This window comes from Neoarius graeffei, chromosome 17, assembly GCF_027579695.1.
Source record: "Neoarius graeffei isolate fNeoGra1 chromosome 17, fNeoGra1.pri, whole genome shotgun sequence".
In the NCBI taxonomy this organism is placed as follows: Eukaryota; Metazoa; Chordata; class Actinopteri; order Siluriformes; family Ariidae; genus Neoarius; species Neoarius graeffei.
In genome coordinates this window covers 64682957-64709991 of record NC_083585.1, presented here as the reverse complement: position 1 = coordinate 64709991, position 27035 = coordinate 64682957, and the positions used below count along the sequence as shown (strand labels likewise).

At 39.1% G+C, this 27035-nt stretch overlaps 1 protein-coding gene across 1 annotated transcript; it reads right to left on the bottom strand.

Moving 5' to 3' along the window:
• Positions 1-2695: 2695 nt before the first annotated feature.
• LOC132864425 (tripartite motif-containing protein 16-like) lies at positions 2696-25070 on the bottom strand. The gene is made up of 6 exons (XM_060897842.1): positions 24422-25070; positions 14448-14543; positions 12489-12722; positions 12141-12300; positions 10193-10252; positions 2696-3326 (listed from the first exon to the last, which is right to left on the bottom strand). The coding sequence occupies exons 1-6, from the start codon at positions 25019-25021 to the stop codon at positions 2794-2796; spliced, it is 1683 nt and encodes a 560-aa protein (XP_060753825.1). The 5' UTR covers positions 25022-25070; the 3' UTR covers positions 2696-2793.
• Between the last annotated feature and the right edge of the window lie 1965 nt (positions 25071-27035).

Below are 27035 nucleotides of genomic sequence, written 5' to 3'. Positions count from 1 at the left end.
CAGCAGCTCGGGGGTTTCTGGCAATATTTCTGCCTTTTCTCGTACAAGTGCATCCTGCTGTAATGTTCAGATGAATCCTGTATAGTAAAGCAGTGCTTGTTTACCCTCTTTCTGCGTTGCTGTGGGAGTTGGACTGTCTACCACGGTAATTACGGTCGGCTAGCCTGGGGACGTCTTGATGAAGTTTTTCATGAATGAGTCGAGCGCATGCTAAGTGTGCTAACGAGTAGTATAACGCAGTTTCAGCCTCGTTTTACAGGAAAAGAGTTCAGGTTTGTCCGAAAGTCAGGGTTGCAGCTCATTAATACACTATTTCAGATGTATAGTGAAAAAATTCGACATTCTCACTTTAGCAGACCTTTCACTTTGCTCCTTCAGTACTGAAGAGCTACACTCAGCCTTGCGCCCAAATGACGTCACGCATCGCCCTTCCAACAGGCAACATGGCGGCCTCCTGGTGGCATTAGAGCAGCGATACAAAAACGCTCACAACTTTCTTAGAAATGGTCAAACATGCCTGAAACTTTTCTTACAGGCTCTCAATATTACAAGCTACCAACCCATGCATGTATTTACTTTACATTTTCTATTCTTTTCAGTGAGCAATGAACACATCTCTCTCTCTCTCTCTCTCTTAGGAACAGGATTCTGAAGTGATTAACTGATCTGTCCATCCATCCATTCTCTGTAGCTGCTTATCCTGTGCAGGGTCGTGGGTAAGCTGGATCCTATCCCAGCTGACTATGGGTGAGAGGCGGGGTTCACCCTGGACAAGTCACCAGATCATCACAGGGCGACACACAGAGACACACAACCGTTCACACTCACATTCACACCTCCAGTCAATTTAGAGCCACCAGTTAACCTAACCTGCATGTCTTTGGACTGTGGGATTGATCTGACCAAACACTGCTATTCCTTTACACTTTTCCCCCATGTGTACTTTTCTTTTGTCATTTATTTTATTTGTTGTGTCACATATGACTGGACAATTAAAAACATCTTTTATATTGAATTTGTTGTAACGTTTGCACATAGTTTACTTACATTATGTTTAAATTTCTGATCCCATTCTGAAACCATAATAATCTAATAAACTACAAAATGGTCAAGCAGTAAAAATAAAAAGATCAGAAAAATGCCCAAGGATAAAATGAAACAGCAGAAGGGGAAAAGTGTGTATGTGTGAGAGAACTATATTCTAAAAATAAAATCTATAAATACCTGAACAGTGGAAATGTTTTGATCAAAGTTAAAAAATAAAAATTTCTCATCTCATTTCCTGACTTCTTGTTAACACCAATTTAACACATTATACTAAAATTCAAGTCAGAAATGGCCCTGATGCTGCTCCTGAAGACCTTTCCAACCCACTTAACACTTTGACTCTACAGTGTCCAGTTATAGAAGACTTGTAAGAAGAATTAATGTTCTAGTCATCCAAACAAAGTTCATAATGAAATCACTTCATCCTTTTCCACTTTGTTGTTTAATTCACCTCATCAGGTTTCGACTGGGCGTGGGCCGATCTTAAGTCTCATCATCGTATCATGATTTACACCTAATTATGGCATTCCTTTAGAACAGGACTGGATCCCAGGCGTCCTTCTCCTGATCATCAGCCCTTTTCCAGCTGTTCCATCTGAAACTGTAGTTTTATTTGGCTTTTTGTTGTTTTGTACTGTATACATATTTGTGTCTGAACAGAGAATCCTGACGATACTGGATCGGTGGTGTTTGTGGTTTTTCCCCGTACGCTAGCGCACGTGTGGAGCTGCACATTAGTGAAGGCCTCACAGGAAACCAGTGTGTGAGGCCTGAAGTGTGTGCAGTTCCCAGTGTGTAGTGATGGAGAGAGACGCGAGCGCTCCCTCTGGGATTTAAACTGATCTCTGTTTCATAAAGTTTTGTTTTGACACAGTGTTTGGATCTTGAGTTTATGAAGCATCTTTTATAAACCTGAGTTTGATTAATAGTCGTCATTTGGCCTTTAAATGGAAATAGAAAAGTAGAAACACAAAGGGAGTTTTAATGCCCTGGTAATTAAAATTAACACTATTTTATTGTTTTAATTGGTTACATCATTATTAGTTTTAAAGTACAATAAACTAGTACAAATGAGTTTAGAACATGGGGGGAGAGACACATCACTGACATTAAATCAGGCATCTGAGAGGAAAAACAGCCCCAAATCAGAAAAAGGTGATATTGTATGTGGAAATTGAAATTAAAACTGAAAACAATGATTTGTAAATAATTTTTATATGGATAGATTCCAAAACCTGCAAAATAACTCTGTATTTATTCCATATTTTAAATATTATTTTTTTGAAGGGGTCTGAATACAGTGAGTGTAATTGTTATTTTTTGAACAGAAAATGGTTCAAGACACAAAATTGTTAAGTGTTCTTACACACAGTAGGGTGTGTTTCCACCAGCAGCAGGACAGAAAGATGCAGTAGTTTGAGGAAGTTTTATTTCTGAAGAAACAGATTTTGCCAAAGAAAAAACAGAATTTGAGACATTCTAAACTTTCATATCAGTGTAATAAATCTCATAATAGTGCAGACATTTGAAATAGTCTGAATTTTTTTCTAGAAACATCTTATATTCTGCATTAAGACATTTATGTAACTTATTTTCTTATTAATCTATAAAACAGATGCACTCTGAAAATAATAATTCATTAGTGCCACAGTTTCTGCACACAAAAGTGTCTTTGTATTTCAGGGAAAAATTCAATCTGACACCTCAGTTATAATTTTACTCAACGTTTCAACTTTTACCAACATTTCATTTTTTCATCGGATCACAAAACCTCACAGATGAGTCAGAACCCCACATCCAGACCCCAGCGTATAGAGGCTGAGTGAATGTGGTGTGGACTCTGTGGAGGAGCCTCATCGTGTCAGAGACGCTGTAGAAGGACAGAGTTCCTGCACTGTGATCCACATACACTCCTATTCTGGAGGATGATGGACCTCGGAGATCAGTCTCAATGTTGTTGTGTCGGAAACAGACAGAGGAAGGAAAACACCGCAGACTCCAGGACTGACTGTTGTATCCGAACCCACACTTAAAACCCCATCCTTTCCTGCTGATCTCTTTATATGAGACTGATATGTTCACATCACCCCTCCACTCCACCTCCCAGTAACAGCGTCCACACACACTCTCCTTACACAACACCTGAGGCCAGTAGTCAAATCTCTCTGGATGATCAGAGTATCTCTGTTCTGTCCCACTGCGTGTCACCGCTCTGTTCTTCTCAGACAGAATGAGTTTAGGATTTACTGTGTTTGGATCCAGAGTCAGATAACAGAAATCTAAAACAATAAAATATCCACAGGTTAGATGTTAATCACAGGATTTATAAGAAGTGTGTGTGAGACACCTGTCTGTCGTGAGGCTCCGAAGCGCGAATGGAGTAGAAGGGGGCGTGGCAGACAAAACCATGTGACCGATGACGAAAGAAGCCTCGGCTCGATATAAAATCTGAAGGGCTCCGAACCCATTCCCCTCTGTTTTAACAGTATTTATTGGTCACATTTTAGACACAAAAAGATTCAATTAGCAAAATTGTGACCAATAAATACTGTTAAAACATGTGAGAATGAAGCTTTTTCTTTTTAAGCCCACGCACTGTTCAGCAAATGGGGTAACTTTTAATGTGGTAAACAAATACAACTTTAATCAGAATTATGAATGATGTATGCATTGGAAAATAAAATAATTCACGCCTATGCAAGATGAGTTTTGTTAACTGCTTGTGGAGTGTGGGTTCAGTCCAGCCGTCATCTCACTGAAGCATTTGGCCAGACGGTGCATCCGGCATCCATACTGTCAGACGCTGTATTTCTTATTACATTTGCCACGTTAAAAGTTACCCCATTTGCTAAACACTGTGTCGTCTTAAAAAGAAAAAGCATCAAAACTGAATCGTTTGTGTCTAAAATGACAGTGAATTATGTGATGAATAAATACTGTTAAGACATGACTGTGAGAATGAAGTGAAAATGGCAAATAACATGAGAAAATAATCCTGTTTCAACAGCTGTCCTAAATAGAAAGGAAGTATTGTACAGCCGTTTGTGTTATTATTATTATTATTATTATTATTATCATCTCTCATGGCGGCACGGTGGTGTAGTGGTTAGCGCTGTCGCCTCACAGCAAGAAGGTCCGGGTTCGAGCCCCGTGGCCGGCAAGGGCCTTTCTGTGAGGAGTTTGCATGTTCTCCCCGTGTCCGCGTGGGTTTCCTCGGGGTGCTCCGGTTTCCCCCACAGTCCAAAGACATGCAGGTTAGGTTAACTGGTGACTCTAAATTGAGCGTAGGTGTGAATGTGAGTGTGAATGGTTGTCTGTGTCTATGTGTCAGCCCTGTGATGACCTGGCAACTTGTCCAGGGTGTACCCCGCCTTTCGCCCGTAGTCAGCTGGGATAGGCTCCGGCTTGCCTGCGACCCTGTAGAACAGGATAAAGCGGCTAGAGATAATGAGATGAGATGAGACAACGGTTTAACACACAAACCAAATCCATGCGATGTGAGTGGTAAGATGGCGTCCAGATGGCTTCACTCGTCCCTACAGAGGGGAATGGGTTCGGAGCCCTCCAGGTTTTATATAGAGCTCAGTGGTTGTGATTCACGAAAAGATTCATGACTCGGAGTCTCATTCAACAGAGTTCACTAGCGACACCTACTGTTCAGAGAAATGTACAGCATGTTTTAATTCCTACATCACAACAGTGTTCTGACACTTTACATTATTATTCACACAGTTTTCCATTTTAAAATAACTTAAAACAGTTTTTTATATACCTTTATTATTCAGTACTCTTATTTTCTCTCTCACACACACACACAGTCTCTGTATGAATTTATGCTCAGTATAATTGTGTCTGCACAGGAAAAGGTTTAGATAAACATGAAGAGGATAATGTGTGTGTGTTGGACTCAGAGTCCTTCTGTAGCCGTAGTAACATTTCAGAGAACCTTTATTGATTTTTATTGAGGAACAGGATTTCTCCTCACTGTGTTTGGATCGAGGCGGTTCCTTTAATGACCTTCTGAATAAGTGTTGTACTTTTGTTTATCATGTCTGGAATTCTGAGATTGATCGTGTCATCGCCATAATTCTCAGCAGTAACGATGTCAGCTCATGAGCTTTATAAAATCCCAGCTTAAAATGTAGATACCATCCTTCATCCTTCAACCTTCAACCTTCAAGCTTAGATTTGTGACTTCTGAAGACCATTCAAGTTTAAAAGATGGTGCTGATGTGTTAATAAACTGTGGTGAGGAATGTAGATCAGTTTTCCAAGTCCAGTGCATTTGTTGTTAAATATGAAGCCCTTTTTTATTACATAAAAATAAGATTAAGCTCCAACTTGACGCATCGAGGATAATGTACATTTAATCCACGCATGTCACGACAGTCGAGGCGAAAGAAAGAAAAAAATCAAATGTTTATGCATTAATAACCAAGTTAATGAACAAAATCTTGCTTTTGGTGGTCCGTCTTCACCCACTGCACCTCATCCCCTTTAGATTCTGCAGTTGCTGCCCCCCATCGTGAAAAACAGGCCCTGGGGTCGCTTCACATTCCTGATGGAACCACTCCAAACAGCTTTCACATTCAGCCATTTTTTTCTTTTCCTCCCTTTTCCCTCAGCATTCTGTACACACAAAATACTTCAATCTTTAGTGTTGTATCGTGGCGTCTTTTTCTGTTTTGACCTTAACTTTGTCAGTATAATTGTGCGTGAATCAAGCTGACATTGTTCCTGCTTAGAATTATTATGAGATTAATTATGATCATTAGAATTATCACCAAACCTAAATGATTTCAATCCTGACGTGAATACTCGTCATATTAATTCTAGGTACTATTTCCCACATGAATTTCATTCTTCTCAAGAACTTCGTAATTATTCCCCACCCAAACGAAGGTTGGAGAAGGATATAGAAACAGGTTCTGTCCATCCGTCCGTCCGTCTGGTCACTTTTTTTGTTTCTGGGCCATATCTTTAAAACTACTGAAGATATCTTCATGAACCTTTGTATACATATCAAGCAACATGTGAACTGGTGCCTTTTCCTATTTTCAATTTTTGGAAAAAAGCATTTTTCAAATTTTTACATAGTAATAGATTTTGACTTTGAGCAATGTTCGTTTCTGGAGCATATATCCAAAACTATTCATGATATGGATTTGAAACTTGGTATACATGTTAAGGTGATGGAGATGTGCCTTTTCATACTAAGAAATTTGAAAATTTTTAATTTTTCATGTTTCCATGGAAACAATTTCAGACTTGGTCTCTAGGGTAGGTTTGGTTTTCAGAGCAGAACTTGAAAACTATGAGTGGTTTGGTCTTGAAAGTCAGTATATGTGTTGATGAAGTAATGTGTATGTGCCTTTTGATACTAAGATGTGAAATTTTAATTTTTAGCTCAGCTGGACCAAAGGTCCGGTAGGTTTATGCCAATGGCTGCTGAGGTCAGTGTAAAGAGGTAGGGTTAGTTTCCGGCGGCAGAACTTGAAAAAACATGACAAATAATATCTTGAAACTTGGTATATAGTGCGGGGGATATAGATGACTATCTTCTTGTTTATCTGACAAGTTGCTCTCTTTCCTTCACTATATTATCAGGAGCCTCTCACCTAAATTTGATGAATTTCAACACATAGTACTTTAGATCATCTATTGAAGATCCGTTGCCATTCAGAAACCTGGCATTCAACTCAAAGATAGTTTTGTCAATTTTTACTTACCCGGCTTTAATTACATTTCCCAACACTCTAAATTGGACTCTTCATAAATTCCTGAAGTTATAATCTAAGAGATACTCGTAACCTTAATACTTCTTCTGATCAAGACGAATCAGTCTGTGTTGAGCTCCATAATGAAGGCAGTAAGAACATAGTTTGTGGTGTGAGATACAGACACCGAAACAGTTCTTTTCAGCCATTTCTGGATAAGCTTTCAATAATAATTGATAAAATCCATGAGGAGTCAAAGCTTTATATTTTTGTCGGCAACCTAAACTTAAATCTGATGAATTCAGACACTCAGATACCTACAGGTGAATTTATCAATACTTTATCTTCCTATTCGTTTCAACCATGTTTACTGATGATATATATTTTAATTCACTTAAATATCCTGTGCAGGGTCACAGGCAAGCTGGAGCCTATCCCAGCTGACCCTGCACAGGATCAGCGGTTAAGGATAATGGATGGTCGGATGACTTAAATATGCTACATATAGTGGGAATATTTTATAATGACCTAACTAACCATTTTCCCAACTTTTTGTCTTTTGACTCAATTCACCCTCCCCATTGAATAAGCAAGTTTAGAGAAGAGAGTTCCTATGACAGGTGGCACATTGGTGGAGTGGTTAGCACTATCACCTCACAGCAAGAAGGTTCTGGGTTCAAGCCCAGTGGCCAATGGAGGCCTTTCTGTGTGGAATTTGCATGTTCTCCCTGTGTCTGTGTGGGTTTCCTTCACCGTCCAAAGACCTGCAGGTTAGGCTAATTGTTGGTTCTAAAATTGACCGTAGGTGAGAATGTGAGTGTGAATGGTTGTTTGTCTCTATGTGTCAGCCCTGCGATGACCTGGTGATTTGTCCAGGGTGTACCCTGCCTCTCACCCATAGTCAGCTGGGATGGCTCCAGCTTGCCTGCGACCCTGCACCGGATAAGCGGTTATGGATAATGGATAGATTTCATATGGTTCAATGAAGATGCATTCATTTATGGTTTTCAACAAATTGACTGCTCTAGCCAGTCCGATGGTGAGCCTGATATTCATAACATTCTCCAGCTTTCTTGAAAACTCTGATTAAATTATTACCGCTCATGTTCCTCTGAAAAACCATGTCAAGGAAGGAAATCAAACTCAAATCTGAACCTTGGATTTCCCTTCAGTCTTAGAACAATGAATTATAAAATCAAATTGTATAGAAAAATCGATCAAGATGAGAAATCAGTGCCTGTATGCTCAGTACAAAGTGTAGAGAAATAAGCTAAATCATTTGACTCCTATAGGTAAAAGGATCTAGGAAATGAGTTCAATGTTTATTTTGCAGACATTGGTAAAAGTATCAGCCAAGCAATACCAAAGGTCAACAAAATATTTTCAGATTTTCTTGCTTCTCTGACAAGCGACAGCTTTCTTCTTAGTCCTACATGGACAAGAAATTCAAGACATTTTTCTCCGGCTCAAGTCCAGAGAGGCTTGTGGCCCCTTTCGTATTTCTGTAGCCCTGTTCAAGATATTAAACTCAATCTCAAAGCCTGTGGAGATCCTACATCACTTCTCCTTTACTTCTGGTACTGTTCCTGATTCTTTTAAACTTGCTCGAGTCAGACCCGTGTTTAAAGCAGGAGCTCAAATGTTAACATCTAATCATAGACCAATTTCTCTTTTGTCAATTTTTATCAAAAATATTAGAAAAACTCATGTAAAATAGGCTGAATACATATTGAGAAAAGTTTGATTTAATATATTCTGGTCAGTTTGGTTTCCGTGACAACACATCTACAGAACATGCACTTTTACTAAATCACTGATAAAATCCAAAGAGCAATTGAAGATGGCAAATTTTCCTGTGGTATCATTCTTTGTCTGAGTAAAGCCATTGATGCCATAGATCATGATATTTTGTAAGCAAAGTTATATTCTTATGGCATCCGTGGGATTGTCCATGATTGGTTTGCCTCATATCTATCAAATAGACATCAGTTTGTTTCAATCGGTAATATTTCATCCAGCTCTTTACCAATTTCATGTGGAGTACCACAGGATTCGCTTCATGGCCCCCTTCTATTTCTCTTATACATAAATGATTTTATGAACTGCTCCAATACATTTGATTTTCATCTTTTTGCAGGTGACTCAAATTTATTCCTGGCAGATTCATCTTTAGATTCTCTAGAAGCCAGGGTAAATTCTGAATTGGTCAATATTCCGGAGCTTGGTTGCAAATTTGAATTTCCCTCCGGGGATTAATAAAGTAATTCTGATATCATCGCGTGGCTTTGTGCAAATGAATTATCTCTGAATGCTGACAAAACAAATTTTGTTCTTTTTTAATCCACCCCAAAAGAAACTGAGCAGAACCATTTCCTGAAAATTAATTATAAGCCGATTAAACAGAAGAACCACATCAGGTATCTTGGAGTAGTTTTCGACTCTCACCTCATCAGGAGGAAACACATCCACCAGTAGAGCAAGAAAATCTCCAGAGGCTTTGGAATTATTGCTGAGCTTCATCACTATGTTTCTCAAAGTATTCTAACTCAGCTGTACTACTCTCTTATTTATTCTTTTTTAATATATGGTGTTACAGTTTGGGGTAATACTTATGAGGCTACCCTTCGACCGATAACCGGACTCCAGAAGAAAGCTGTCAGAATTATTAATTTAGCTTCTTTTAATGAACACACACCTCCTATTTTTAAAAAGCTGGAGATGATGAAATTCTCTGATTTTATAGATTACTTTAACAGGATTTTTACATTTAAATTTCATTCTAGTTTATTTGCTGCCTGCCTTTGATAACTTTTTGACACTTTTAGCATCAAGGCACAAGTATAAAACTTGACTGGCTTCGAGATCTTCATTTTGTGTTCCTTCAGCCAGAACTAACGATGGCAAGTTTAATATTCGCTTCAAAGCTGCTGCTCTCTGGAACAGTATTGATGAATCTTTCCAGAGTCTTAGCTTCAGCAATTTCAAGCGTTCTATCAAAAGTACGATTATCGCTTCAGATCAGCATTCCTTTCTCTTTTCCTCACACTGTCATTTAATTTTTCCCTCTTTTTATTGTTTTTTTGTATTTGTTGAAATATTGTATTTTATCATTGTGTCTCTGTGCGACTAGCTTTCTTCTTTATAACAGTAATCCATTATTTTTTTTCTGCCGAGTGAGATTAGATTACTAGTTATTTCTAGGCAGAATTTTATCCTTCGTATGTATTAGATTTGTGTGTGTGATATAAATAAACTATTATTGATACACATTCTGTGTGTTGTAGGTCGAAAGAAAGAAAGAAAGAAAGAAAGAAAGAAAGAAAGAAAGAAAGACCATCATGTGGGCGGTGCTCCTCAGAGTTAGTGTGTGTGTGTGTGTGTGTGTGTGTGTGTGTGTGTGTGTGTGTGTGTGTGTTAGTTACACCTACACTGCAGGAAATCTTCTCTGCTCTTTGGTTTTGAGGGTAAAATCATGTGAACTGCTGCAGCTGTAGAGACACAGAGACAAAATGGAGACTGAAAAATGACACGAAAACAGTTTAAAGCATGAAAATGAAAAATTAGATTAGATTCACTTTATTCATCCCACATCGGGGAAATTCACGTGTTACAGTAGCAAGAAAATGTCAAACAGATAACAAATAAAACTGAAATAAAAATTAGACAAACAAAGGATTAAATACAAAGGGCTATTTGCATTATCTACCGTGAAAAAGAATAGAAAAATTGCCTTATTGCACATTACAGGTAGACTCTGTGTGTGTGTGTGTGTGTAATAAATAATATATATATATATATATATATATATACACACACACATATATACATAAGTAATATATATAAGTATGCATAAAAATAGTTTCGGGCCTATATTATTGCACATAATAATTGCATCGATGAGAGATGGCAGAGGTAGTAGTGGTGAAGTAGTGCAAATTAAACGACAAACAGGTTATTGGTGCTACGTTACAAGTTGTGGGTGTTATACAGTCTGACAGCAGCAGGTATGAATGACCTGCGGTATCTCTCCTTCTTACACCGTGGGTGTAGCAGTCTACTACTAAAAGAGCTGCTTAAAGCCCCCACAGCCTCATGTAGGGGGTGAGAGGGGTTATCCATGATTGATGTCAGCTTGGCTAACATCCTCCTCTCACCCACCACCTCAGTGGAGTCCAGAGGACAGTCCAAGACTGAGCCAGCCCTTCTGACCAGTTTATTAAGTTTCTTTCTGTCCCTCTCTGAACATCCACAGCCCCAGCAGACCACAGCGTAGAAAATTGCTGATGCTACCACAGAGTCATAAAAAGTCCTGAGCAGTGTCCTGCACACACCAAAAGACCTCAGTCTTCTCAAGAGGTGGAGACGACTTTGGCCCTTCTTGTACAGGACATCTGTGTTGTTAGTCCAGTCCAGTTTGTTGTTGAGGTGAACACCCAAGTATTTGTACTCCTCCATGATCTCGATGTCCAAACCCTGGATGTTCACTAGTGCAATTTGGGAAACCGTCCTTCTGAAATCGATCACCACCTCCTTTGTCTTGCTGGCGTTGATGCGCAGGTCAAATTAGATTCCTCACTGCTCTCAGTCAGACACGATTTAGAGATCGGCCAAAATGTCATCACACTGTGCAGCATTTGAATGTAAGAATCATGAGAAGAAGCAAACAACTTTTCCCAGCTGAAGCTCTGACAATGTGTGTGTTTTTACTTTCTGATGGATTTTATGGAGGAATTAAGGCCTCGATTCTGATCTAATGTTCATCATATTTGTTATGTGTAAAGTTCAATAAGATTAGTTTGTGGATTTGTGATTAAGGTCCTGTTTATCTGGGAAATTTATTTGTAATTTTCACATGTAATTTCTGAGGCGGGCGGCATAGTGGTGTAGTGGTTAGCGCTGTCGCCTCACAGCAAGAAGGTCCGGGTTCGAGCCCCGTGGCCGGCAAGGGCCTTTCTGTGCGGAGTTTGCATGTTCTCCCCGTGTCCACGTGGGTTTCCTCCGGGTGCTCCGGTTTCCCCCACAGTCCAAAGACATGCAGGTTAGGTTAACTGGTGACTCTAAATTGACCGTAGGTGTGAATGTGAGTGTGAATGGTTGTCTGTGTCTATGTGTCAGCCCTGTGATGACCTGGCGACTTGTCCAGGGTGTACCCCGCCTTTCACCCGTAGTCAGCTGGGATAGGCTCCAGCTTGCCTGCGACCCTGTAGAACAGGATAAAGCGGCTACAGATAATGAGATGAGATGAGATGAATTTCTGAGGCTAATACTAATGCTTTGTGATTTGATGCAGTTTTGTTCCTGCTTACGTTTTATTTCTGTTACATTAATTTTATGGCTCTCTTTACTGTGATACAGAACAAATGTTTGTTTGTTTACCTTGTGGATGGATTATGCCGAATTCCTCCTCACAGATTTCCTCGACTCGTTTTTTCAGATCTGAGAGAGATTTCCTCACTCCATCAAATGAGAGAAGTTGATTGACAGTGAAGCTGGGTGAGTCGTCACATCCAGGAGAAACACAGAGAGACGGGAAACTCTACAGAGAGGAAACACAGAATAGAGAAGGAGAAAAGTGTAGGAGAGGAACGAATGAATCTCAGACTGAATCAGACCAAAGACACACTTGGGATCTCAGACAGGAACATTTATTGTTGCTGTAATGAGCTTTTAGGAGGAAACTTTGTGAGGAACAGCGCCCTCTGTAGATCAGACAGTGAGTGTTACCTGGAGGAAGTGGATGTGGTCGTGTGTGTGTGAAAGCTGCTCCAGCTCAGTGACTCTCCTCTGAAGATCAGCAATCTCCTGCTCCAGTTGCTTCAGGAGTCGTTCAGCTTGACTCAGTTCAGCTTTCTCCTGAGCTCTGATCAGCTCCGTCATCTCCGAGCGCTTTTTCTCCATGGAGCTGATCATCTCAGTAAAGATCCTCTCACTGTCATCTACTGCTGCCTGTGAACGCTTCTGTTAGTACACACACACACACACACACACACACACACACACACACACACAAAATGGAGGTCTAATGGGATACTCTGTAAAAATAAACTCTCTCTCGAGATATTTGAGTTGTTTTTGTTAAACCCCGGGTTTTCATTCCTTGTTTTTTTAGTTCATTATTTTAAGGAGATACGCAGAACCTTTCTTTTTAAATACATTTCTGAGTGGATAGTATCTCCATGCTTGACTCTTGTATGCTGCATAAATGGGAATCACATAATATTTTTTTGAGAGTTAAACTCGACCGCAAATTTGGCATTGGAGCTGCCCCGCTGAGCCAGCCAGCCCTGAGCGTGTGACGTCACTGCGGGAACCGGTTTTAACGCCAAGGCCTTTGACAGCAATAGACCAAAGTCATATAAATAAAAATTTATGGTGAAAGTAAGAAATACCGTTACTGACTTGCTCAACTAAGACTGATTTGACTTCATTGATTGTGGGTTGACTCTCATTAAAACAGGATGGGTGTTATAACTTATGCAACATACATGTACATGCATGCATTTTCACTGATAAAACATAAAAGGCTCATTAAATAGTCAGATGAACTGAGACAATCACATTCTGAAGCAAATTAAATAAATCTTAGACCGGTAACTTAAATACACAATACAAGTTACATGTTTTAATCTAAATGCAGGTAAACGTGTTGTTTTTGTTGTTTTGTATCCAAATGAGAGTCGGAGCTTACCCGTCTGTGTTCTCGCTTCTTGAAGGCCGATCTTGTGGCCGATTGTTTTGAAACAATCTGACATTCAGTTGTTCATTCAGTTCTCCATTCATTCGCTTCTTCCACGTAAGGGCGAGATGGCAACAATATCCAGTTTAGAAATCAGACGGCTGCTCCACTCATTCTCCATTTTCTCCAGACCGAGTACTCCATCATTACTGCTCGGCTCAGGCAATTACTAAAACTCGGGACGGGACATCGCCAGTTTTAGCAACAACCACGGGGAGGTCACTGCCTGAGCGATAATATGTCACGTCCCGTTCCATCCTGGGTTTTACCAACAACCCTCGGCTCAAACTGTGGAAGAGCTGGTGCCACTGAACTCACTTTCCTTTTTAAAAAAAAATTATTATTTTTTTAATTTTTCCTTTTCTCATAGTTTTATTTAATTGTTGATACTGCACCCTCTTTCAAAACTGGCTTATAGCCAATGCTCCTCAACAGATCAGAGGTTTCGTACGAGTCTTCAGTAAAATGTGCAGAGCAGAGGAGAGACCACTTCGTAGGCGCCCAATGTGCCTGTGAACTTCTCGCAAAATGCATCCAAATCTTTGCAGTTTGAACATTCTTGGGCCATGAATGCAACATAAATCCACCTTCTGTCATGTTGCTTCACCGGCCAGCAACACATCTATGTGGCATGGTGATAAATTAGCTCAAAACGGAAGCTGGAAGTTGCAGTTAGCTCTGTGTTTTAGTATAGCGGAAATGGCGATGAGACCGATAGCCTTCCTGCTGTGACGTTACAGATGTCAAGGTCATTCACTCAGGCCGCTACCTATATGAATCATTTTAAAATCATAAATATTATGAATATATTTATTGTTAATGCTTAAAACTATTCCTGTGCCATTTTTGGGGTCTCAAGGCATTTATAAACAAAAAAAATGAGGCCATGGTTCTGCGCATCTCCTTTAAGCAGGTTAATTGAAACACAGCGACTCTTCACTCCTCACCTTAATAGTGTCCACAGTCTGTTTCAGCTCCTGCACCTCCTTCTGCTTCTCCTGGATCCTCTGCTGGGATTTCATCTGCTCCTCCTTTAGCTCATTCTGAGAACAAATAACATACATTTTAAATACATTTCATCATCTTTGACACAATTATAGCAACCCCCCCCCAAAACATTTCAGTGAAAACTAGAAATATCGCCTTTAGAACTAACTAAAATTAAAAGACACCCAAAATAAAGTAACTTCTATCTTCATATTTTTGCACCACTTATGATATTATAAGTTTAGTTTTCTGTGAAAATGTCAACTGATTGTTATTTCAATGTTATTTGTGTGACAGAAACATCAAGATAGTTCAGCAATATTCTCTGGAGTGAAACTGTTCAAAAGGCAGCTGTGACTTTCAATGGGATTCACAGACAGACTGATCTGAGAAAAAACGCGATGAGTGCTTCTGGGAATGCGAAAGAGCCGCCAGATTCATTGCAACTGGCGTTTGGTGGACTGGGGTGCGATCATGGATTGAAAGGAGTTCTAGATGAGTGTGAAACTAATGATTTGGAGGAGTTTTCAGAAGAGAATGACAGTGAGAGTACTATAAAAGTGAAGGTGAAGATAAGTCAGGTAAATGGAATTTGGTTCAAAAGAGCATCGAAGAAAAGAAAGGTGAAAGCTAAACAAGATGAAGCGAAAAGATCGAGGACTGATGTTAAAGTTGTGATCCGATTTCAAACCCCTTGTATACTAAACCCATCGAAAGTCAGTGAAGCCATTTATAGGCAAGTAGGTGAAGTTCGCTCCGTCACAACGTTAAGAGATGGTAACCTGTTAGTTGTTTGTCAAGATAGGGATCAGAGAATGGGATTAATGAAGCTTAAAACTTTACTGGGGAAACACGTTAAAGCCCAAGACTGGGAAGAAAGAGGTAAAGTAATGGCAGTGATATCAGGTGTATCGACTGACTTGTTAGAGGACGATATTAAAAGCAATGTTAAAGGAGTTAAAATCAACAAAGTCAAGCGTTTGCCAGTAATTAGGAATGGAACTAAAGGACCAAGTTTGTCTGTCTTGTTAGTGTTGGATGAGGTTAAGATGCCTGAGCGGATCATGATTAGATATTTAAAGTTATATGACGAGGCCTTACATCCCCCCACCAAATAGATGCTTTAAATGTCAGCGATATGGACACATTTCTTCTGCGTGCAAGTCAAAACCTAGGTGTGCTAGATGTGGAGGCGAACATGAATATGGTAAATGTGAGGAAGGAACAAAAATCAAGTGCTGTAACTGTGGAGGTGAACACAGTGCGGCCTATAAAGGGTGCGAGATGTATAAAAGAGCAATTCAAGTGCAAAGTGTTAAGGTGAAAGACAGTGTTACTTATGCCGAAGCTATTAAAAAGGTTGACAAAGAACACCAAGCAAAATCAAGGGTTAAAGGAAGTATGACTCCTGTAGTTTTACCCCCGAGTCAAACTCAAACGACTCTGAAATGCTGTAAAGTAACTGAAGAGACTTGAATTGTGGATAAGAAAAATTTCATTGCTTTTATGGTGGAAGTGGTTAATTGCTCAGCTCAAGTCGCAAATAGAACTGATAGAATTAAAATAATTTAAAAAGCAGCGGAAAAGTATCTAGAGATTCATGAATTGTCAGTTGATTCCATTCACAATATGGTTTTAGGGGTATCTGATAGTCAAGCACCATGTGGCAGTTAATAATGACTTTATCTATTCTACAGTGGAATGCCAGGAGCTTAACTGCTAATGGTCAGGAACTAAAACACTTTATTGAGGAACAAGTTGTTAAACCAAACATTATCTGTATACAGGAAACCTGGTTAAAACCATCACTTGATTTAATAATATATGGATACCTAGCAGTGCATAAAGACAGGGATACTGCAGGAGGTGGAGTGGCCACATTTATTCAGCAGGGGATCAATTACAGAGCTTTAAATATAGATAAAGAGGTCGAAGCAGTTCTGGTTGAGATTTGGGTCGGTAAAACTAAGATTAAAATGATCAACTTTTATAACCCTGGTAAAAGAATCTTGAGAGAGATGCTAGATGGTATGTGTGAGGGGATAAATGGAAAGTTAGTATTGTGTGGAGATTTTAAATGCACATAACACTCTGTGGGGAGGTACTAAGGTGGATGAAAATGGGAGCACTATTGAGGAGTTTATGGATGATTACAAGTTGGTTTGTTTAAATGATGGAAGGAACACTAGCTTTGATGCATCTCATGGAGCAGAATCAGCAATAGATCTTACAATAGTATCTGATCAGATAGCAGGGGTAAGTGAGTGGGAGGTTAATGAAAATTCTCTTGGTCGTGATCACTATATTATTTGGTTAAGTATTAGAAATCAAAATGTGTGCCTTGAAGAGAATTGGTTTCCAAGATGGAAAATGAGAGAAGCAAATTGGGGGTTATATAGCATGAAGGCAAGCGGTAGGCTGATGGGAATAATGTCAGATATGAGTAATGATGTTGAAGAGTTAAACTCAAACATTACAAATATATTTCGTGAGTCAGCAGAAGAGGTTCTTGGCAAATCTTCTGGGATGAGGAAAAAGAGAATGGTACCTTGGTGGTCAGATGATTGTAAGGAAGCAATTAAAGCTAGAAATAAAGCTTTCAAAACTGTTAAATCAAACCATTCCTATACCAATTTAATGGAATACAAAAAATAAATCCCATTCAAAGGTTAAAAGAATTATAAGAGAAGCTAAAAGGAAATATTGGCGTGATTTCTGTTCTAAAATAGGGCGGAAGTCAAAGTGGATGATATTTGGAGCGTGATTAAAAAGATGGGAGGCATTAGAAGGGAGTTTTCCTTACCTGTGATTAAAAACAATGATGTGGAGGCAGTAACTAATCAAGAGAAAGCAGAGATGCTTGCGAAAAGTTTTGTTAAGGTTCATAGTTCACAGAACTTAACTGATGAAGAATTGTCTTGGAGAGTTAAAGTAATAGATGAGAATAAAGGATTACTGGAAAAGCAGGTAATAAGTGAGAGTGTACTTGATAAGGATTTTACATTATTTGAGCTTAGGAGAGCGTTAAATGGGGTTTGGAACCCTTCACCAGGGAAAGATGGTATATGTTCTAAAATGATTAATGAAGTCAATGACGTGGCTAAATCTGTAATTTTAAATCTTTTTAATAAGATTTGGGAGCAAGGTAGATTGCCTTTGTGTTGGAAACATTCTGTAGTGGTTCCGATTGGAAAACCAGGGAAGGATAAAACTGAAGTTATAGGCCAGTAGCATTAACATCTAATTTATGTAAGATTATGGAAAGAATGATCACTAGAAGGCTAGTGTATGAAACTGAAAAAAGAGGTCTTGTCTCCCCACACCAGAGCAGGTTCCATAGTGGACGTACTACAATGGACCCTATTGTATGTTTAGAAAATGAAATAAGGAAAGCACAAGTCAATAACGAATCAGTTTTAGCAACATTCTTTGATATACAACCCCGATTCCAAAAAAGTTGGGACAAAGTACAAATTGTAAATAAAAACAGAATGCAATAATTTACAAATCTCCCAAACTGATATTGTATTCACAATAGAACATAGACAACATATCAAATGTCAAAAGTGAGACAATTTGAAATTTCATGCCAAATATTGGCTCATTTGAAATTTCATGACAGCAACACATCTCAAAAAAGTTGGGGCAGGGGTAATAAGAGGCTGGAAAAGTTAAAGGTACAAAAAAGGAACAGCTGGAGGACCAAATTGCAACTCATTAGGTCAATTGGCAAAAGGTCATCAACATGACTGGGTATAAAAAGAGCATCTTGGAGTGGCAGCGGCTCTCAGAAGTAAAGATGGGAAGAGGATCACCATTCCCCCTAATTCTGTGCTGACAAATAGTGGAGCAATATCAGAAAGGAGTTCGACAGTGTAAAATTGCAAAGAGTTTGAACATATCATCATCTACAGTGCATAATATCATCAAAAGATTCAGAGAATCTGGAAGAATCTCTGTGCGCAAGGGTCAAGGCCGGAAAACCATACTGGGTGCCCATGATCTTCGGGCCCTTAGACGGTACTGCATCACATACAGGCATGCTTCTGTATTGGAAATCACAAAATGGGCTCAGGAATATTTCCGGAGAACATTATCTGTGAACACAATTCACCGTGCCATCCGCCGTTGCCAGTTAAAACTCTATAGTTCAAAGAAGAAGCCGTATCTAAACATGATCCAGAAGTGCAGACATCTTCTCTGGGCCAAGGCTCATTTAAAATGGACTGTGGCAAAGTGGAAAACTGTTCTGTGGTCAGACGAATCAAAATCTGAAGTTCTTTATGGAAATCAGGGACGCCGTGTCATTCGGACTAAAGAGGAGAAGGACGACCCAAGTTATCAGCGCTCAGTTCAGAAGCCTGCATCTCTGATGGTATGGGGTTGCATTAGTGCGTGTGGCATGGGCAGCTTACACATCTGGAAAGACACCATTAATGCTGAAAGGTATATCCAGGTTCTAGAGCAACATATGCTCCCATCCAGACGACGTCTCTTTCAGGGAAGGCCTTGCATTTTCCAACATGACAATGCCAAACCACATACTGTATCAATGGCTGCGTAGAAGAAGGGTCCGGGTACTGAACTGGCCAGCCTGCAGTCCAGATCTTTCACCCATAGAAAACATTTGGCACATCATAAAACGGAAGATACGACAAAAAAGACCTAAGACAGTTGAACAACTAGAATCCTACATTAGACAAGAATGGGTTAACATTCCTATCCCTAAACTTGAGCATCTTGTCTCCTCAGTCTCCAGACATTTACAGACTGTTGTAAAGAGAAAAGGGGATGACTCACAGTGGTAAACATGGCCTTGTCCCAACTTTTTTGAGATGTGGTGTTGTCATGAAATTTAAAGTCACCTAATTTTTCTCTTTAAATGATGCATTTTCTCAGTTTAAACATTTGATATGTCATCTATGTTCTATTCTGAATAAAATATGGAATTTTGAAACTTCCACATCATTGCATTCCATTTTTATTTACAATTTGTACTTTGTCCCAACTTTTTTGGAATCGGGGTTGTAGAGAAAGCATACGATATGTTGTGGAAGGAGGGGTTGTTAATTAAGCTGAATAGGATGGGTATTGGTGGTAAGATGTTTAACTGGATTAGAGACTTCCTAAAGGACAGAACAATAGAAGTAAGAGTTGGGGTTAACTTCTCTAACATCTATTCAATAGAAAATGGAACATCTCAAGGTAGTGTATGCAGTCCAGTACTGTTCAACATTATGATTAATGATGTTTTTAATAAAATAGATGCCATTAGAATCAATAGAGCATTATATGCTGATGATGGAGATTTGTGGATAAAAGGATAAAATATTGATATTAGAACTAAAATGTAAGATGCAATATTAGAGCCATCAACAAGGTATAAAAATGGGCATCTGAATGGGGTTTTCATTTGTCTGTAGAAAAGACTCAATTTATTTTTCAAAGAAAAGAGCAAGTCCCACACTAGAGCTTAAGTTGTATAACCAGTCCTTCGAGCAAGTTAATATTGACAATATTAACTTGCTCTAAGGACTGGTTATACAACTTAAGCTCTAGTGTGGGACTAACTTACTTACTTGGTGATACAACTTAAGCTCTAGTTAGGTACTTGGGAGTTTGGTTTGATGTCAAGTTAACATTGAAGGAACATATTCAGAAAATAAGTGAGAAATGCAAAAAGGGCATTAATGTTTTGAAATGTTTATCAGGGTACAACTGGGGAGCCTCAGGGATGTCCCTTAAAAGAATTTAAATATTGCACTGATGAGATCAGTTTCAGATTATGGCTGTACTGTGTATCTTTCAGCATCTAGACATTGCTTAATGAACTCAATAGAATGCAGGCTAAAAGTCTCAGGACATGTTGTGGTGCATTTAGAACTTCTTCCATACCAGCGTTGCAAGTAGAATCAGGAGAAATGCCCTTAAGCCTCAGACATCTTAAGTTGAGTATGGCTTACTGGATTAATTTAAATGGACATGAGGCATCACACCCTACTAAAAAAGTTCTCAATGAGTGTTGGGAGTATGGCAGATCCCAGATTTGTATCTTTGGATGGGATGGTAACAAATTAGCAAATCAATTGGGAATAGATGATATCATTTGTAGTAAGACTGTGCCCCTGGTAACAACTCCACCTTGGTTGTTTTGCTCCCCTACGGTGATCATGGAAACCAAAGAGATAGCTAAATCTGGAGGAGTGTATCAGAACGTAGAGCAATATTTAGGAAGTAGGTACTATAATACAACACAGGTTTATACAGATGCATCTAAAGATTCAGAGGGTAAAACAGGTATTGCAGTTTATATCCCTGATTACAAAATCTCTATTAAAAAGAGAACATCAGATCATCTGTCTATATTGTAAAAATTGGAGATCACACATCTGATTGTTTGCCCATAACATGTGGAGTACCGCAAGGGTCTGTCTTAGGTCCTAAACTGTTTATATTGTATATTAATGACTTATGTAATGTATCATGTATCATGAACTGAATTTTATTTGCCGATGATACAAACATCTTTTGCGCCGGGGACGATGCACAGCAGCTTATGGAGACAATCCAACCGAAATGCATAAATTGAAAAGGTGGTTTAATGTAAACAAATTGTCATTGAATTTGAGTAAAACAAAGATTATGTTATTTGGAAAATATAAGTCGAACCCTCAAGTTGAATTGAAAATTGACAACATAACCATATAAAGAGTTTATGAAATAAAATTTCTGGGTGTGATTGTTGATCATATAATCTGCTGGAAACCACATATTAATCATGTTAAAGCAAAAATAGCAAAGATTACTGCAATTTTGGGGAAATCAAGACACATTCTGGACTATAAAATCACTACATACTCTGTATAATGCACTCATACTTCCATATCTGAGCTACTTTGTGGAGATATGGGGTAATACCTACAAATCTAACCTGCAGCCGTTATGCACATTACAAAAAAGAGCAATAAGAATCATCAATAATATGGGATATCTTGAGCATACAAATGCATTATTCGTAAAAGCACACACTCTGAAATTCACTGATCTGGTTAAACACAAGACAGCACAAATTATGTATAAAGCAAGACATAACCTTCTTCCGGGTGAGGTACAAAATACGTTTATGGAAAGGCAGGGTGGGTATAACCTGAGAGGGGAAATGAATTTTAAGAGAGTAAATGTTAGAACAACTCTGAAAAGTATGTACATAACAGTCTGTGGGGTGCAATTGTGGAATGGTCTGGATAATGAACTCAAAAATAGCACCAACATAAAACTGTTTAAAAAAAATTATATAAAAACATGTTACTAAAAATATTTGAGAATGAGGACAGGCAGACTATATAGGTGATGATGAAATTGAGAGCAAGTCTGTGACTGGTCTTCTTGTATTTTGTGTATATTTATAGGTATGTGTATATGTATGTACTGTATATATGTATTGTGTGTATTATTTATATATATATATATATATATATATATATATATATATATATATATAAATAAAAACACATGAGTATCTGTATATATGATTTGATCGATATTATACCATGCCGGTATGTCTTGGTATGTTCGTATGTTTTCTTTTTTGTTTGTTGCTTTTGTTTTCTTTTGTATATATAGTTTATTATGGCGGAAAGTGATGTTTGATTAGCAGTGGTATAGAGGGTTAGGATTGGATAAGTTATTTACTTCTTCCTAATCCTTTCTGAACATTATTATGTTACTGCCTTGTGGCTGCGCTATTCTGTTTGTTTATAACGATGTTTTGATTATTGCATTTTTTATTTACATTTTTTTTATTTTTATATCTTTCTTCTTTATTGTTCGGAATAAAGTAATCAGTCAATATTTGCAGCTGAAATGACAGCCATTATTATTGCATTACAGTGCATAGAAGAAACTAGGCCCCCTAAAGCAGTTATTTGTTCCGATTCTGTGTCATCTCATCCGTTCAAAGTGGAGAATCGTCATGCCGACAGGACTTATTGAATGAAATTAATATCTTATTTGCAATCAGTCAACAGGGAATATCAATCCAGTTTGTACGGGTTCCAGCCCATAAAGGAGTTGGTGGCAATGAGGAAGCAGACAAGCTGGGAAAAGAGGCAACCAAAGAAGAGGAGGTTCAGTTAAGTATTCCACTCAGCAGATCAGAAGTTAAAGTGCATATTCTGGACCAATTTAGGGTTTTTTTTATATGAAAGTATGTCCCTTTACACACTCATCCAGAAGCATAATTTTGCACAAGGCCATCTGTCTACAGCAGAAAAAAAATAAAATAACCAAATGCGTCTGGAAAAATCCCAAGGGAGTCTGGAGCCAGAATCGTGATGTCACCTGCGGAAGCGCCGGCAGGCTGCGAGAGCTTGCACTGTTTCAGTGCACAGCCTGTGTAGACCAAGCGCTCCCATTTCTCTCTCATTGCCTGGTCTTTTGGAAAACAATGAGTACTAATCCCATCAAGATTGGTGTTGCTACACCCTCCTATGATACATCTGTTTACCATTTTAATAGTTACGCGATAACGAAGAAATTTGCAGAAAACCACCAGGTCGTTTTCTCAGAAACAAACCAGCGCTGATGTAGGATTCAGAGGGAGGTGTCCCGCAGATGACGTCACGAAAATCAATGTTTGCCGGGAAATTCAAACGCCAAGTTTTTTCAGAGGCGGACCAATTCACCTCAAACGGCTTGATTTCAACTGAATTTTTCTGGTATTGCACAAGGTAAAAAAAAAAAAAAAAACACAACAATGCAGAATGTTACAGATATTTGACCAAAGTTTAATATAAAATAGGAGAATTACATTGATCTCGCTCCTGAATTTACCCGTGATATGCACTTTAAGGTACTCATTAAACAAAGTTAACATATGGCAAGCTGAATGGGATAAGGAGAAGAAAGGTAGACACTTATATAATACACAAAAAGATCTCAAGTAGCAAACCTAGTTACCCAAACAGACAGGAGGAGGTTTGGTTTACAAGACTGAGAATAGGCCATACTGGATTAAATAACAGCTTATACGTTGTGAACAAACATCCATCTGGAAAATGTGAACTTTGTGGAGTGAGAGAGGATGTAGATCATGTTCTTTTAAGGTGCTTAAAATTCTACAGACAAAGAGAAAAACTGAAGAGGGAAGTGAACGCAGTCAAGAAAGCCTTTTCTTTAGACACCTTATTAGGTGAGCCTAGATCAGAAAACATCACTTGTGCTATGATAACAATTATCAAAGAAACAAAATTAGCAAATAGGATTTAGTTTGTTGTTTTGCGTTGTTTTTCCTTTTTATTCAATTATTCTTTGAAATGACATCCATTTGATTGCACCTCGGTCCAGTAGATGGCGGTAATACACTTTGCTTGTAAACTGCCATAAAACCTGACAGAAGAAGACTGATCTGAGAGCAGTGCGCGTCATCACTGTTCCCTTTTATTTCTCAGTGAGTTTAGAGGAGGGAGACATGCACAGTGCACATCTGGATTCATGGGAGTTATTTATTTGTTCAGCAGTAAAATCCAGAGTCATAGTCAGGTTTACTTCTTTAAGGTGCTGTGTGGACATTCAAAACCACACCCAATTCCACCGGAAGAGAACCACACCCAATTTCCACATTCAGAAAGATAACGATTTTTTTTTAACGTGTAGATCATTAAATGTTATGAAATATGATATCCAGTTACAGAGCTTTAACACAGTCACGTGAGCACTTTAGCTGTAAAATGCTGGAAGAAGGTTGTTGGCTGTTTAAAGCACATTGACTGGTCTGATCTCTAATATTTCTTTACGTATTAGTGTTTGACTGGAAATAAAAATTTACCTCACAGAGAATGACAGAGAACCAATTAAATCCACTGAACAGAAATTAGATTAGAAATAGAATTTGTATAAAATGACTTGGAAAAGAAGAATGATGTCCAGTTCTCACCTGTTTTTCATTTATTTCTGCTTTAGTTGAAACTGTATCATGACCTTTATGTTCATCCGTCATACACAAATAACAGATGAAGCTTTGGTCAGTACGACAGAAGATCTCGATCAGTTTGTCGTGTTCAGAGCAGATCTTCTCTTGGAGCTCTGCACAGGCTTCAACTAACTTGTGCTTCTTAAAGGCAGGAGACTGATAGTGAGGTTTAAGATGAGCTTCACAATAGGAGGCCAGACACACCAGACAGGACTTGACAGCTTTGTATTTTCTCCCAGTGCAGGAATCACACTCCACATCTCCAGGTCCAGCATAACAGTGAGCAGGAGAAGCAGCTTGGAGTTCAGTCTTCTTCAGTTTCTCCACCACTTCAGCCAGCATGTTGTTCCTGCACAGAACAGGCCTTGGGGTGAAAGTCACTCTGCACTGGGGGCAGCTGTAGACGCCCTTCACATCCTCCTGATTCCAGCAGCCATTAATACACACCTTACAGTAACTGTGTCCACAGTGAATAGTCACAGGATCCTTTAGGAGATCCAGACACACTGGACAGCTGAACTGATCCACTGATAACTGATCTACTGAAATACCAGCCTCTGCCATTTTCCTGTACTGAGAGAGAGAGAAAAAGACTCTGAACTCTCTGCTGAGTTTCGTTTTCTCTGAAATGAACTTCCTGGTTGTGTGTGTTCTGTGTGGCAGAGAGAGTGGGTGTGGCTTTAAAGAGAGGGCTCCTTTTTTGTAATGTGTCAGTAGGGGCCTGGCTATGTTAGCAAATTGCCATTCAGTGTGAAGGGATTTGAAACGGTGTGTGTGTATTTCCTACAGGGCGTATAGACTTGAACAATCTTACCAGTGATAGTTCAAGTGAACAATGACCACATCTCTCTCTCTCTCTCTCTCTCTCTCTCATGAACAGGATTCTGAAGTGATAAATTGATCTGACCATCCATTATCTGTAATTGTAATTAAAAAAATCTTTTATATTGAATTTGTTGTAATATTTGCACATAGTTTACTTACATTCTGTTTAAATTTCTGATCCCATTCTGAAACCATAATAATCTAATAAACTACAAAATGGTCAAGCAGTAAAAATAAAATGATAAAAAAAAAATGCCCAAGGATAAAATGAAAAAGCAGAAAGGGAAAAGTGTGTGTGTGTGTGTGTGTGTGTGTAAGTACATTCTAAAAATAAATCTATAAATACCTCAACAGTGGAAGTGCTTTTGATCAAAGTTAAAAATTAAAAAATAAAAATCTCGTCTCATTTCCTGACTTCTTGTTCACATCCATTTAACACATTATACTAAAATTAAATTCAGAAATGACCCTGATGCTGCTCCTGAAGATCTTTCCAACACACATCGTTGAAAAATGACAAACACCAACACCAGTATCGTCCTCATCTCATCTCATTATCTCTAGCCGCTTTATCCTGTTCTACAGGGTCGCAGGCAAGCTGGAGCCTATCCCAGCTGACTACGGGCGAAAGGCGGGGTACACCCTGGACAAGTTGCCAGGTCATCACAGGGCTGACACATAGACACAGACAACCATTCACACTCACATTCACACCTACGCTCAATTTAGAGTCACCAGTTAACCTAACCTGCATGTCTTTGGATTGTGGGGGAAACCGGAGCACCTGGAGGAAACCCACGTGGACACGGGGAGAACATGCAAACTCCACACAGAAAGGCCCTCGCCGGCCACAGGGCTCGAACCTGGACCTTCTTGCTGTGAGGCAACAGTGCTAACCACTACACCACCGTGCCGCCCCAGTCTCGTCCTTTTGTAAGTTAAAGAAGATTTATTGCAGAAACAGACACATAGTGATAAGGGTTCAGCACACCACTCATACCGTCCCTTTGTTCTCAAATCTATATATACTCTTTACTAGATAAAAAGGAGACATCTATTGCATTACATCTATTGCAATTACATGCCGGAGTGTGATCAGCTCTAAAACTGATTGGATCTTCTCTAATCGCTGGTCTGTACGCACATCTGCTACGCACATAAGGAGCATGAGAAGATTAACATGTTGCGGTGCTGAATGTTCTGAGTCGTTCGTCCTTGAAGAGGAAACACTCAGTGAAAAGGAAAATTACAAGACAGTGTGACACTAAGGCTACGTTTACATTAGACCGTATCTGTCTCGTTTTCTTCGTGGATGCACTGTCCGTTTACATTAAACCGCCTGGAAACGCCAGGAAACGGGAATCCGCCAGCGTCCACGTATTCAATCCAGATCGTGTCAGCTCCGGTGCTGTGTAAACATTCAGAATATGCGGATACACTGTGCTGAGCTCTAGCTGGCGTCTCATTGGACAACGTCACTGTGACATCCACCTTCCTGATTCGCTGGCGTTGGTCATGTGACGCGACTGCTGAAAAACGGCGCGGACTTCCGCCTTGTATCACCTTTCATTAAAGAGTATAAAAGTATGAAAATACTGCAAATACTGATGCAAATACTGCCCATTGTGTAGTTATGATTGTCTTTAGGCTTGCCATCCTTCCTGTGGTAAGTGTGGTAAGTGGTAAGTGATGTGCGCTGGGATCACACACACAGCGGCTCAGTCCCGAAAACACTGCTAGTGTGCTTCACTCG

Excerpts from the sequence above, each read along its gene's own strand:
- LOC132864425 (XM_060897842.1), bottom strand. The coding sequence starts at position 25,021 with ATGGCAGAGGCTGGTATTTCAGTAGATCAGTTATCAGTGGATCAGTTC. Across the intron at positions 14,544-24,421 it reads CAGAAATAAATGAAAAACAG|AATGAGCTAAAGGAGGAGCA; the intron begins GTGAGAACTGGA and ends ATTTGTTCTCAG. Across the intron at positions 10,253-12,140 it reads CGGCATAATCCATCCACAAG|CTGCAGCAGTTCACATGATT; the intron begins GTAAACAAACAA and ends GTGTCTCTACAG.